Source organism: Podarcis pityusensis (genome assembly GCF_964106645.2).
Source record: "Podarcis pityusensis genome assembly, chromosome: 7".
NCBI classification, from domain to species: Eukaryota; Metazoa; Chordata; class Lepidosauria; order Squamata; family Lacertidae; genus Podarcis; species Podarcis pityusensis.
Genome location: NC_138031.1, coordinates 28,451,330 through 28,466,305, shown reverse-complemented (window position 1 = coordinate 28,466,305; position 14,976 = coordinate 28,451,330). Strand labels below are relative to the sequence as shown.

Sequence of the window (14,976 nt, the reverse complement as noted above, 5' to 3'; positions counted from 1 at the left end):
TTTATTTTTTAAACTTTTTTTTTTTTACTGTTACTGCCTTGAGAGATCTTTTGATACTATACTGATATTTGAAATAAACTGAAATATTTTAAATAAACAAGCACGCTCAGAACTCTCTAGAGGTAAATTTCCTCCAAAAAATGCCTCCCATGTGAAAAAAGCAGGCACGATCATATGCTGAAAAATATTTCCGAGTGCAATTGGAGGAGAAAGGTCACCAAATGGTAACTTGCCCAGCAAAAAATAGCCACGTGCCTTGGCTCACTGTGAGAATGCAGAGGTGTGGTCTTAGGCTTTTTTGTGTGTGAGTGATATTGTGCTTACATGTCTATATTTTAACTGATGTTATTTTTAACGGTTATCGCTTTACTTGTGGCTGTGCATTTTATTATTGTTTTGTTACAAGCTGTCTTAGGAAAAACTATCTTAAAATTGGGTTATAAGTGATTAAACTAAACAAACTCTGGTTGAAGTCCTGTTGGGCAGGCTCAGCTCAGACAGTAAATCCACATTTCATGGTTTATGAAGCTAGAAATGAAAGCCAGCACCGAGCGCCTCTCCTTTGCTCCCCAACCCTTTATTTTCCTGTTTATGTCAGTGTCTGACATAACAGGTAACTGGCTTAGCCTTTGTGATGGGAGGGGAGGTTGTTGCCTCCACCAGCCCCTCCTTGATAAGGGTATCTTGTTAAAAGGATCTGGGGTTGTGGATCCTGTCCAAAGGCTGGTCATGGGCTAGGGCCATGCCATGACCCATCCGGGACACTGTCCCCCCCCCATTTGACGTATGTTGTAGAGCTCCCCCTACTGGTGATTTACCCTTAGTGTGACTCCCTGCAGACAGGCAGGAGTCGGGATATACTCTGGTTTCACCCAGTGCCTAAACCAAACCACTCACATCTGTAATCACAATAAAGCTGTGACCTATTTTAGCCCATTAACCTAAAATATCCCTGTCCGTGTGTGTTTATTATATAAGGGAACTACAGGGGTTTGTTACGCAATTAATGTATAAAGAACAGCTTTCTTCTGTCTGCCCCAAATCTGCTGACAATAAACTTCATTGTGTTGTTCCAAATGCCAGTAATTATGAGGAAGAAACAGTTTGTCTCTAATTCACTTTCTTCATACTGCGAAGAATCTTATGAAATTATTTATTTGTTTAAATTCAGCTAATCGGGAAGATCCTTGAGATTATGGCGGAAGGAAAGGGGATCTCTCCATCTGTGCTGATCACTGCTGTCTGCTTCAGAAAGAAAATCGCTACATTAATGGGGATGAACTGAAACACACCGTCCTTGTTGTCTTCATTAGGATGGGTTTATAAAACTTGCATCCCCTTTTGAAGACGCTGCTCAGCGCATTTCCCACTGCTTATAAATCTGGTGGGAGGGTATGTGCCTTCTCAGACATTTCCGAGTGCGATGGCATGGTAATGCTTGCCATCTCCTTGTGCTTGGATGTTTAATGAGGATTAGATTCCTTGCTCCTGGTAGTTCCTCTAACTAACCTGACCTCCACTCCACCCTGAGTTGGTATTCTCCCTGTTTATCTCTGCCACATTCCAGGCTCCCCATTGAACTTGCAGCATTTGTGAGTACCTGTTCCTCCATCTGTCTCTTCAGCTGGATAACAGCCGCCATGCCACCACCTTTTCCACCCAGCAGCGCTTGGAACATCTTGGGTGGTTCTACTTTCTGTGTTAACAGGGTCAAGCCTTTGGCAGGTGCTGCTGGTCCTCCCACAGGCTTGCCTGCCTTCTTTATGAGCACTCTAGATCATAGGAAAAGTGGGGGGGGGGGGGAGAGAGAGAAAGCATGTGAAATAGTATTTGAACAGCCACCTCTCTATTTAGTAGTTTTGCAGTCCCTGTAATATTCCTGATACTGGATTCCCAGCCAGGCAGCAAAAGACACACAGTTCGTCCATCAGCTTTTATTGGAGAGGGAAGCCTTGTGCGACACCTGACCTCCAGCTTCCAGTTCCATTATTTGTATTTCATTTGTTTCCTTCAAAGCGCTCAGGGCTTTGAATACAGTTCTCTCCTCCCACCCACCTCCTCCCATGTTCCATTAGGAATTCAATAATTCTGCCTTGTTTGTGTACCGATTTGCCTTGCCACCCAAGGCAATCGAGCTGCAACATATAAAAGCACAGACCCGTGCACCAGGGGGACTTCCTTTTAAGTTTCAGTTCTAAGCAACAGCCATCTCACGCCAATCTGCATACTGGTGGCTGCTTAAAAATTCAAGGAAATCCAGCGATTCCTTGCAGAAACGGATTAGTCCACTCTGGAAATAATATGGAAAAGCTGAACTGATTTATTTTATATCGGCAAGATACATGAAAAAAATTAATGCAGACTCCTAATTAGGTCTGATCTGTAATTGCCTCCTGGGCAAGGGCAAAAAATAGGTAAGAGTGAGTATCCTAGCCACCAGCAGGCATATGAACATTAAAAGCCCTGCTGGGTCATGGTTTTTAGGATTGTTGTTGTTTAGTCATTTAGTCGTGTCCGACTCTTCGTGATCCCATGGACCAGAGCACGCCAGGCACTTCTGTCTTCCACTGCCTCTCGCAGTTTGGTTAGACTCTATTTAATCTAGCATCCCATTTCTCATAGTAGCGAAACAAATGTTTCTAGGTAGCCAACATGAAGGCAACAGTTGTCTCTTCTTGTTGCTCCTCATGAGCTGGTACTCAAAGCATACAACTTTCAAACTTGGTGATTGTATACAATCATTACGATGAATAGTCACTGGCTGGCTACCCATGATCTCCAATGAAACTGCATGGGCAAATATTCTTTTGAGAATTTGTATGCATTTCTTACTGAAGGCTAGAACTCAAAAGGATTATGGTAACTTTTGAAAGATAAACACTTAAGGTATTCTCAAGAGGTCAATAGCAGAAAAATCTTATAACAGTAGTGTAATCTCTCCTGATTGTAAAGCTGCATTTTAAAAGAACACATTCCTTTTACATCAGAAACATGGTCATCCAAGTAATGGAATTACATGGAATTAAAAAAAAATCACAATAGACTATTGACACACAATAACAACTCTGTTGGCTTTCGCTTGTTTGGGTCTGTAGCTTCTGCAGATGCATTGTTAAAAGATGACCCGGAGATCTCCTGCCATTCACCCCTTCTATTATTTTTAAAATATTTGGTTTTTTCTTGCACATGGTGCAGAGTACATTATTAGTGATACCTAAACCTCAGAGACTAGGGCTTGCTCATCAGAAGGTCAGTGGTTCGAATCCCCACGACGGTGAGCTCCCATTGCTTTGTCCCTGCTCCTGCCAACCTAGCAGTTATAAGGCACGTCAAAGTGCAAGTAGATAACTAGGTAAATGGCATTTCCGTGCGCTGCTCTGGTTCACCAGAAGTGGCTTAGTCATGCTGGCCACATGACCCGGAAGCTGTACGCCGGCTTCCTTGGCCAGTAAAGCGAGATGAGCGCCGCAACCCCAGCATCATTCGCGACTGGACCTAACAGTCGGGGGTTCCTTTACCTTTAAACACCTGCCGCCTTTAGTTTGTCCATAAGTGCTACATATGTTTGTGGAAATTTGTGTTGTGGGCCTGTCCGCTGGGTCTTTTAAATAACTTGCAATGTCCCTGATCTTCTGGCATTATTAGCCCCAAGTTATCCTTCCTCCAACATTTGCAGCCATGTCCAGCAAGAACCATATATCTAAGAAGTAAATGCTCTTCTACACAAACAGAGGGAAAGAGATGCCAGTTCTGCATTTTAAGGCAAATGGTCTATAGATTTGTGTAAAGACTTACTTTCCCTTCTTCCTCAGGAGCTTTTCAGAGTCAGGATAGTGCACCAAGATTTCATTGAGGGTCTTCTTGTCAAGAATGAAGAGGTTGGCAAATCCATGCGCCACCACATTTGCAGTCCGCCGATTTCCCCCGCTTGCAGCTAATAGGCTGAAACGACAGAGAGAACATTTATAAAAAATATTTACCACTATATCATTAATAATATCAAAGCAGCTTACTGTTTTATATATATCAGCTAACTGTTATGGAAAGTATTTTCTTCATTGCCTGCATAATGCTAATGGCATAGAAAAGTTTTCAGCAGGCATTTAAATGTTGAAACAGAAGGTACCTGCTGAGTATTGACAGAACATTCCACCAGACTGTGCTGCTCACACAAAAGACTCTGTTTCGTGCTTCTGTCAAATGAGCCTTGCCTCGCTAACTCCTGGAGATGATCTTGGTGATTGAGCTAGGATAGGAAGGATTTTGGTGGTCCCTAAGGTACCCTTGGGACGTGGGTGGCGCTGTGGGTTAAACCACCGAGCCTAGAACTTGCTGATCAGAAGGTCGGCAGTTCGAATCCCTGTGACGGGGTGAGCTTCCGTTGCTCAGTCCCTGCTCCTGCCAACCTAGCAGTTTGAAAGCACGTCAAAGTGCAAGTAGATAAATAGGTACCGCTCTGGCGGGAAGGTAAATGGCGTTTCCGTGTGCTGCTCTGGTTCACCAGAAGCGGCTTAGTCATGCTGGCCACATGACCCGGAAGCTGTATGCTGGCTCCCTCGGCCAGTAAAGCGAGATGAGCGCCGCAACCCCAGAGTCGGTCACGACTGGACCTAATGGTCAGGGGTCCCTTTACCTTTACCTTTAAGGTACCCTTGGACCTACATTGTTCAGGGCTTTGCAGATTCATACAAGAACCTTGAACTGGGTGCAGATGTTTCAACAATGTGCAGATGTTTCAACAATGCCGTCGCATGCTCTCAGCCCAATGCCCCCACCAGCAGTCTGGCCATTACAATCCGAAACTACCTGGAGCTTCCAAGCCAAGCCCAAGGGCAGCCCCAAATAGAGCACATTGCAGTAGCCTAGCTTTGAGTTTACTGATGCATAGACTACAGTGGGCAGGCTATCCCTGTCCAGGAATGGCTGTAGCTAGTGTAGCAGACAAACATAGAAGCAGAACCCCTTTATAGGGCTTATCTCCATATATAAGTACAATATTTAACAGTGTTTTCAGGTGGCTGAACTCAATGCTACTGCATGCGATAAAAGTGGAGTCTAGTTCTGTTTCAGCGGCCATCCTGCTATTGTTAATCTTCTGCAGACAGCTCTAAACTGCTTTTGGAAAACAGCAGCGGGCCAGGTTTAAATTTATCCACTGCTTACAGCACCCCTCGTGGCAGTGAAAATGTGCCAACTGCAATTTAACAAAATGCAAATATGCAAAGAGGCAGCTCACAGGCAGCAGATCTAAACTTTTCCAGAGACAGAGGGTTCAAATCTCTCAGCCAACCTTTTTTGGACTAATGGGCATATTTTGAATTTTGAGAGAGTGGTGGCGGTGTCTGTCGCAAAATGACCACCATGGAGGTGGCATGGCATAACCCCAAATTAGAGAGACAACCACCCTGGCAACCTTCTTGCTTACCATGGGAAGTCAGCTATGACCTGCCGGTCCTGATTATGGAGACGCTTTCTCAAACACACATTGGTGCTCCTTCTGTCTAATAACAATTTGTGATGACACATGGGTATCTCATTATTTTATTTACTTATTGCATTCACACCCCACCTTTCCTCCACGGTGCTCACGGTGCACACACATGGTTTCTCTTCCTCCCCATTTTATCCTCACTACAACCCTGTGAGGTAGGTTGGGCTGAGAGCAAGTGACTGGCTTGAGGTCACCCAGTGAGGTTCAGGACTGAGTGGGGATTTGAATCCTGGTCTCTGAGGTCTTGGTCCAACACTGACTACTAGACCACACTGGCTCCTCAGAGTAGTTTAATAGAAGAGACATTATTAGGATAATTTATTGTGGTGATATACATTTGGTCAACCCTATGGAACAGCATATGGAGCTCCCGTTGCTTGGTCCCTGCTCCTGCCAACCTAGCAGTTTGAAAGCACGTCAAAGTGCAAGTAGATAAATAGGTACCACTCTGGTGGGAAGGTAAACGGCGTTTCCGTGCGCTGCTCTGGTTCTCCAGAAGCGGCTTAGTCATGCTGGCCACATGACCCAGAAGCTGTACACCGGCTCCCTCGGCCAATAAAGCGAGATGAGCGCCACAACCCCAGAGTCGGTCACGACTGAACCTGATGGTCAGGGGTCCCTTTATCTTTACCTTTATGGAACAGCAAAGGCAAAAATGTTCCTCTTCAACCAGGCCTTTCAAATGTGCTTGGGGGAGGGGAGTTTATTCGTTTGTGGTGTTTTCTTTTTTGTACTTGTTTTTATTATTATTTTATTATTATTTTTTATATGTGGTGAACCGCCCTGAGATCTACAGACGAAGGGTGGTATACAGATTTAATAGACAAACATTACCTGATCTCTCCAAATACAGCTCCTGCTCTCAAGGTCACCAGGACCTTGGTGCCATCAGGACCTCCAAGTACTTGAACCTCTCCTTGTTTGATGATGTACATTTCTCTACCAATTTCTCCCTAGGTATAAACACGCAGAAGAAAATATTCTCAGTCCATGATAGCTCAGTGGTGATAATGACACGCAATTGCAGAAAGAATATCCTTTAAAGAGTCATGACTTATTTCTGCAGCTGGTGAACTTGCCACAAACTGAATCTCCGCTTTGAAACACTGGCATGATGAAGCAGCTTCTTCAACTGTGCAGTAAAATCACTATGCCCTGTTTTGAAAGGTTTTCCCATTGTAGATACAGTAATGATGAATAATTAGGTATCTCCTCCTCCCCCCAAGGAGGTCAGGGTGGCCAAGATGGGGGTTGCTCCATTTTATCCTCCCAGTGACTTTGCCAGGATGAGTTAGGCTGAGAGAGAGATACTATTCTAGGTAGGCTTGTACTACTCATGAAGGAACAAGTTCACTGTTTGGGCTCCTATGTGTCACCAGAATCTCATGTAGCTTTGGTGGCTAGGTGTGCTTATGCCCAGCTTAGGCTGATTCACCAGCTATGGGTATCTCTGGACCAGGATAGCCTGGCCTCGGTTGCCCATGCTCTCTGGTGGCCTCCTACAATGGGGGGAAATGACCTAGAAGACGGCTTGGAGGTTACAGCTAGTGTAGAAGGCAGCTGCTAGACTGATAAGTGGGGCAACCCAATGAGACCGGAAGTCCTGAAAGCACTGCACTGGCTGCCAATTAAGGTTAGTACTATCATACAAAGCCCTAAGTGCCTAAAAGAATGAATTCCCCAGTATCAGCCACTTCAGACCCTGTGATTGGCCGGTGGCATCACGGCGCTGCCACAGGGGGCTGCCTGGTTGACTCTGACCTGTGACAGGGCCTTCTCAGTGGTGTCCCCTCTTTGTGGAAGGCCCTCCCTAGTGACGCATGTCTGTTTCCCTCATGACTGACATATCGTCTGGACATGGAACTGAGAGGGGGAAATTCCTCCTCGTCCTTTGACTCAGGTAGCAAAATGCCTTGGGTCGGTCCATGGATATGGAATGATTTTAACCTTCACAGAGTTGAAAAAACTATCCATAGATGTGACTCTAGTTAAAAGTATCTCTCTCTGTCTCACCTTGCCTCTCCCATTCTCCAAGACAAGCATAGCAACAGCAGCCCAAACAAATGAAACACTGCACATTCCAAAGCAAATCAGCATTTTAATTATTTTTCCTAATGATCATTTGCATAATTTCAAAGAGGAAATCAAGAATAATCAACCAACCAAAGCATCTGCTGTTTCTTGCATATTTACCAGCTCATTTGTGAGCTGATTAGCATCCAAATGAAGCCAATTATACCTGGACAAACAGGACTGAAATGTCTGCGCTTATGATATATATACTCCAATCAATGTAATCTAGTATACTATAAAAGAAAAGGTAGCATAAAACTGGAGTGTATCCATCATTTATATAGTCAGTGCGGTCCACTGTTTTGAGCATTATTTTTGTAAATAATAGATCTGGATTTGAACAAAACCTCAGCCATACATAGGTAAAGATTTAAATCGCTTGTCAACTTCAGGGCCAAAGTATATGTGACATTAAATGCATGTAAGAATTTAACGTGCTTGATTTATTTCCTTTAAATAGTAGCTACGGTATGTGTGAGAGAGAGAGATCAGGGAGGCAATCAAGACTGAGAATGCAGTATGGGGGGGGGCTTTAACCCTTTCCCACCATGCTGTGATCTTGAAAAAAAGTTATTCTCACAAAAGTTGCTATTTGCTCCAGGATGGAAGCTCCTGTAGCTACCAGTGGAAGCTTCATTTAAATGCCAGACAACATCTTCCAGATGTGGCAGGGGAGTGGAATTTTCATCAGCACCTTCGTGCAGGAGGAAAAGGCTAAGCTGAAGTCCTAATCCTGATTTCTGGGTTCTCCCCAAAAGACACAGCATTAGTTTGGCCCACACTTAGAAAACTGCTGTACTTTATCGTCTAGTCATTACAGCAAGCATTGCTATATCGAGACTGATCATTATTGGCAAAACGCAGAACATTTAAATGTATGTGTCTCAGATTCGTTTTTCAGATGGCAAATCACAGAATTTTACAGCTCAGTCTCAGGCATCTCTCTTTACACTTATATCTAGTTTTGTGTCTGCAACATTTCAGTTAAATAATGAAGTCTAATAATGTATGCCAATCGATAACTCATATTTAAATTCCAGTTGCTCTTACTCTATTTAAAAAAAAAACACAAACCCGCACACATATATAGAAGTAATAAAATCCATATTGTCTGGGCCAAGTTTGAAATTTGAGAGTACATTATTATTATTGCAAATTGCACTCTAATTAGTTTTCACGCAATGTAATTTGCCCAAGATTAATTTTGTTCAAATTTTATTCTTGACCCATAGCTGAACTCCTTTTTCTAATGCTCTCATTATTCTTGCATTTGTAATATAAGTTGTCAAGATCACCTTTTTGCAGACAAAGTCACCAGGTAAATACACAATGGATTTCAGTCTCAGCAGCATGTCACAGATCATTTGGTTATCACATCCCTGTTAAAAAAAAAAGAGGGGGCGGGCGGGCGAGAATAATCAGAATCAGAATTGTATGAATCAGGATGTATGAAATGCATACAGGTAATGTTACACAGAACTGGCAGAAGGTCAAAATACAAAAGAAGAAAAAGAAGATTAAATTTAATCTTTACATGTGGATTATAGAAGTTCATTCTAAGATTAGCTAGGTTGCAGGCAGCATGCATATGCTCACACGTTTAATGATTTAGTTCCAACAAAGAATTCTTGTGCAATTAAAAATTTGGGGATTGTGCCCCCAAAGTTTGTTACACCAACCATTCATGACTCCATGTGATAAATGTTTTTTAATTATTGGTTTTTTCCTACATTTTTAGTGATTCTTGTTTTTATCTGTAAGCTGCCTTGAATCCCATCGGGGGAAAGACAGGGTATAAATAAAAATATAATAATGCAATGCAATGCAATGCAATGCAATGACCCTTGCTCCAACCATTTAGGTTTAGAATCTGAAGCCATCCTTGTGAATCTGTAAGTGACTGTAAGTGCAACCCCAGTAATCACACAGCAACAGCAGTCTGGCTGTGCCACTCTTGGGAACAAAGACTGGGATGGCTAGGATGCAGCAATGACCCAGAATTCTTGCTGTAAAATTGGAAGCATTGGGTAATTGTCTCCTTTAAGCCAGCAACTTGTATAAGCATCCTTCATGGCTTTGTCAAAGCTTATGAACCTGTGTGGCTCCTGGTGGCTGGTTCAGTCCCACTGTGAGCCACTAGTAACTACATGAACCTCTTTCCCATGTGGTTCTGCCTTCACAGGGCCACCATGTTGAAGATTCATTTCCCATGCTTGCAGTCATGGGATTGTTGTCTATCACATGACGGTGTATGATTTCATTCCACAGAGTGGGAAGTGACGGAGACAGGATGTTTGTGTTACTGTGTTCCGTGAAGTGGAACTATTGTCCTTTGTTCTTTCTCTTTGCTGTCTGATGAGAAAGAGTCAGAATGCTCCGAGTGTTTTATATGTACTGTAAATAAACGTAGATTAGCCAAATGCTGAGCTACTGAGTTCTGTTACGCAAACTGTGGAGACTCTGCGGATCCCTGAGTGTGCCAATGTCTGTTGGCATCGGTCGCTGTGATGTTTGGGCAGAAGAAAGCTTTTGAAGCTCCTGAGTGAACGACCAGGAGGGAGAGAACATGCCAGTTGGGCATGTGTCTCTGCCAGGGTCCTACTCGAGAGTAGGATGGCTCCTGACATACCATACTTGGTCCTAGTTGGGAATCATCAGCATTAAAGCAACTGTGTAGCTTTGCTTTTATCTGTTGCACTTAAATTAAAAATTGCTTACTACTGGAATTGTAAGGTAATTAAAAAAATTTGGGAAATGATATACAATGAATTGAAGAAAATGTTCCATTTAACATTTGTTAAAAAACCTGAAGCATTTTTATTAGGGATTGTAGGGAAAGATCTGCCAAAAAAGCTGAAAAACATCTTCATGTATGCGACAACAGCTGCGAGAGTTTTAATAGCACAAGGATGGAAGACTGAAGAAACCCCAACTAAAGAATCATGGGAAGAAAAATTGATGGATTATGCAGAACTGGCAAAACTGGCATACAAGCTACGGGACAAGGATAACTGTGACTTTAAAGATGAATGGGGAACCCTTTACAAAGTATTTGAAGACACAACAAAGTGAACTGGACTCCTTGGCTGGTTTTGAATAAACATTCACAAACTTTTTATTGATCATAATCAGCTAAATAGTTTGAGGATCTATACAACTGTGTAACATGCAGAAAACAGCATTTCTAGAGAAATCAAAGACTGGAACAGAGGGAAGTTGGGGGTGGGGGAGGGAGGAAAAATGGGGGGAAAATAAGGATGATATGTTTCTGGATAATATGTTTTGTTTTAATTTTGAATAAAAAGTTATTTTTTTAAAAAAAATTGCTTACTGGAATAGTTTTGCTTGTTTGTTTGGCAATCCGGATTACTGCAAGCAAGCAAACACCTTTCCAATCCTGGATGTTAGATTACATGAAAAGCCACTTACTTTGAACAAGTCAACTTTACTGACAATGGCAAAGTTCACATCGATTGCAATGGCTAGCTGCATCTTCCCTGGCATCTGCTCCAGTAATTCAGATTCATCTGCAAGGCAGGATTACAGACCAGGTGAGGGGGAGAAACTTTTTTAAAAAAAAACAAAAATTGTGCTACATTGGATCTCTACCGACCAAAAACAACTACAAAACTAAAATGATTAGAAGGGAAGGGCTGTCAGGAATACTTGATTAAAGTTTGCAAAAGTATTATTCAAATTTAGGCAGCCTTTCTGATCAGTTTCAATTTAAGATATGGATTTATTAAAAGAATATATTTTTATAAAGCACAAAATTATTTGATGAAATCAAGTACAGTAGTTAATAACCACTGCTGATTCCCAGTTCATTGTCAAAGAAACTAAATTATATTGATATTCCCAAGGAAAGTGGGGAGGGTGGGCTGCAAGTGTCTTTTGAATTATTCTGAATTTTACCCAGCATTCCTTGCGAATCCCACGTATACTCATACCAAGTTCGAACACGATTCTGAACAATTCTTGGAATTGTGTTGACGTTCATGTAAGATACAGTGTTATCCATACAGGCACGGTAGTAGTTCTGTCCTGCTGTTGCTGCGCCAATGACATCTCGCATCTGCAAATATCAACCAGTATTGTTAGAAGGCTATTATAACAATCTGTTGACATTTTAGTCACTTTTAGATGACATCTCCTGCATTTACCATATTTTTTGCTCTATAAGACTCACTTTTTCCCTCCTAAAGAGTAAGGGGAAATTTGTGTGCGTCTTATGGGTCGAATGTGGGGCGCAGCTATCCCAGAAGCCGGAACAGCAAGAGGGATTGCTGCTTTCACTGCGCAGCGATCCCTTTTGCTCTTCTGGCTTCTGAAATTCAGAATATTTTATTTCTTGTTTTCCTCCTCCAAAAACTAGGTGCGTCTTGTGGTCTGATGCGTCTTACAGAGCAAAAAATACGGTATATTGTTTTGTTTTTATTTGTTGGCTGAGGTTGGCTGTTAATGTTATTGACCTTTCAATATGTCATGAGCTGCTTTGTTGATGTGATAGTGGTAAGGAAGGATGCACAATTTTATATACTTATACTATGCAGTTGTTCATCACTTTTCTTACCCAAAAAGCCCAGTTTTGTAAATAAGTGTTTGATTTGTTGCCCAAGACCACTATTTAGTCATTATTATTTAAAAAAATTTGCAGTCTTCCTCTGTGGTGGATTATGAGTGTGCACTCTGTTGTGAAAAGGGCATATGCCAACATCTAAACTAAATATTTTTATGAGAAAAAGTATAACAGACTAGAAGCACCCTGATGTCAAGGACTGGCTGGATGACGAAGAGTGGTGGGTGCCACCAGCCCAAAGAGCCCCTCAGGGACAACACAGAGGAAGAAGACTTAGACCCAGAACAGTGGTGGTGGGACACAGGGGTTCAGTCTGCGGAAGGGATGAGCTGGGAGGTGCTAGGTTTGAGTGAACATGGGGGGACAGAAGAAGGAAGCCAATCCAGGACAGGACCGGGTGCCAAGAATCTCAGTGTGAGCACAGACTCTGATAGAGAAGAGGCAGAAGCTCAGCATCCGGATAGTCCTGTTCCTACTGGCTCTCCTCCTCCACTGACACCCAGAACACGAAGAGTCCTGCACACCACTGAGCAATAGGCCAGACAGGCCCAGAGAGGAAACTCCCTGTTGCTGCGGTCTACAGATGTTTGGGAGGAGTCAAGACTAAGGGGACTAGAGAGGGAAGGAGGGGCCAGACGCCACTTTCCAGCAATGTCTTCAACTAGGGGATACTAGCCCAGATGTGTTTTCACTTTTGTGAATAAAAGCTAACTGCATTTCATGTCTCATGTCCTTTTCCTGACCTGTGGATGACCTGCATTCTCCTGTCAGCCTCTGGACACCTAACAATCATTGAATTTATTCTGGAATGATACTACTATAAAGAAGCACAGGAGGACTGGGCTGAAATTGTATTCGCCTGATTACACAAGACCAGTTAGTAAGCTCTCCAAATAAACAAGTGCCTCCAGAATCATACCTGTGTGTTTGAAGTCCGTCGTGACACATAAGACTAGCTGCCAAGCACAGAGTGAAATTGGCAGTGATATTAACAGAGTCTAAAACTATAAGCCCATTTCCACTTACCTGAATTCTATGGGATTTACTTCAGAGTAGACATATATAGGATTACATTGCAAATGGAGTTTGTGCACTGTTCGAAATGCTGACAAGCTGTTTCCTGACTCCCAATAGCAATCAACTCAGCAACTAAGCTAATTTGTAGAAAGATCCATTTGATAAACAACAAATTAGCCTTTGTAGAGGACAAACCAGGCCTGGTTTTTTTTTTTTATTACTCCAGGATAATATTTACTTCCCTTTTCCCCAATAAAGAGACTGGGAGCTGGGTGGGAGTGGTTTTCTAAAATGTTGATTTTAAAATAACATGATTCCAAAAGGCCAAGACAATTTTGGCCCCCAACAAGATAATAAGCAGGAAAAGGTGAGGACAATGAGGAAATCAAGAGTTTCATAAATTTGTTATGGGTCATCTAAGTCAATAACAGCATCAAAACCATCTTCAACAATACATTTTCATTTCTTTTGGCAGCATGAAACTCATATCAGATATTACTATGAGAAGAATGGTGTCAACCCTTTCTAAATGGTTTGGTCACATTACAGAGCATCAGTGTTTTCTGGAAGTTAAACAGGATTGTCTCTCTGGTATACCTATATGGAAGACCACCAGAGAATGTGTGTTGGATGGTGAATGAATGAATCTTTATTTGTGTCAGCCATCGGTCTTAGCAATAAAACAACAATATGATATACAAAAAATAAAAAAAGTGAATTGTATAAAATACATTTTAGGTTTTGAATCAATAGTCAAATAGTGGATCTTATTCTAATTGCCCCAGCTAAAAGCCTTGCAACCTTTGCTGTCTCCTGCTCATCTTGATCTGCCAAGAGAAAGGACACTGTGGCAGGGGCTGGGTGACCCGGAATGGACAATAAAAGAGGGATGATAACCTCATTCCTCAAGTCTTTATAAAGAGTGCAGGCCAAAAGGGCATGTTGGATGGTGTGTTCTGAGATGATCTGGGAGCTTCCGGTACACATACTTTCCACCTTTGCTTCAGCAATGTCAGAAGTTCCAGGTTATACAGAGGAGCCAGTGATGCAATATCTTCCCATGCCAGGGAGTGTGTACATGGTTCTCTTCCTCCACATTTCATCCTCACAACAGTGAGGTAGGTTTGACTAACAGACCATGACTAGCCCAAGGCCAGTCAGTGAGTTTCATGGCTGAGCCAGGTCCTAGCCCAACACACATTCCAGTGCGCCATACCTGCTTGACTGATGCCCACTAGAACAATTTCTAGTGGGCATCAGTCCTGGGCTAGATGGATCAATGGTCCCATTTGACTCTATATATGGGAACCTCATAACAATTCCCAAGGAGTGATTCCCTCAGAAAAACAAGGGCATATAAATACTGCTTCCATGAGCATCTTATTTTATTATATTTGAACATCAACATTCAGAGCAGACCATAGAATTTTGCCATTTATGGTTCTAGAAGTTTATCTATTCAACAGACATCACTGAGGGGGAGATCTATACAGGTGAATATCTAGACAGCTTTGTACCTGTCTCTCTCTAGTAAAAACTCATATTTTGATGTGAAGACTAAATGTTAATTACACAGATCGCTGGAAACATCTTAAACTTAAGGGTCAGTTTAACCATTAATGCCTTTGCTTACCTGACCAATCAAGCTGGAAAATACGAAGACCCCTGAGAAGAAATTCAGAAGTTGAAAGATGATTTCAAACATGGTTACTGGTTCTGGAAGCCCACCGATAGTGATTAAAGTGCGAACTGCCCAGTAGTAACATCTTAGATACCTGTAGATAGAATACAATTTTTGATATCATTATTCTTCTAC

The 14,976-nt window shown here is 42.3% G+C and overlaps 1 protein-coding gene across 1 annotated transcript in view; it reads right to left on the bottom strand.

The window, feature by feature from the left end:
- Nucleotides 1-14,976, bottom strand: part of CNGB3 (cyclic nucleotide gated channel subunit beta 3) — a gene marked incomplete at its 5' end in the record, with an annotated part of 55,022 nt that overhangs the window by 3,255 nt on the left and 36,791 nt on the right. The window contains 7 exons of the mRNA XM_081014527.1: nucleotides 1,601-1,772; nucleotides 3,796-3,942; nucleotides 6,326-6,444; nucleotides 8,860-8,943; nucleotides 10,994-11,091; nucleotides 11,480-11,639; nucleotides 14,794-14,935. Of these exons, the coding sequence (XP_080870653.1) occupies nucleotides 1,601-1,772; nucleotides 3,796-3,942; nucleotides 6,326-6,444; nucleotides 8,860-8,943; nucleotides 10,994-11,091; nucleotides 11,480-11,639; nucleotides 14,794-14,935 (922 nt within the window). The remainder of the gene's footprint in view (nucleotides 1-1,600; nucleotides 1,773-3,795; nucleotides 3,943-6,325; nucleotides 6,445-8,859; nucleotides 8,944-10,993; nucleotides 11,092-11,479; nucleotides 11,640-14,793; nucleotides 14,936-14,976) is intronic.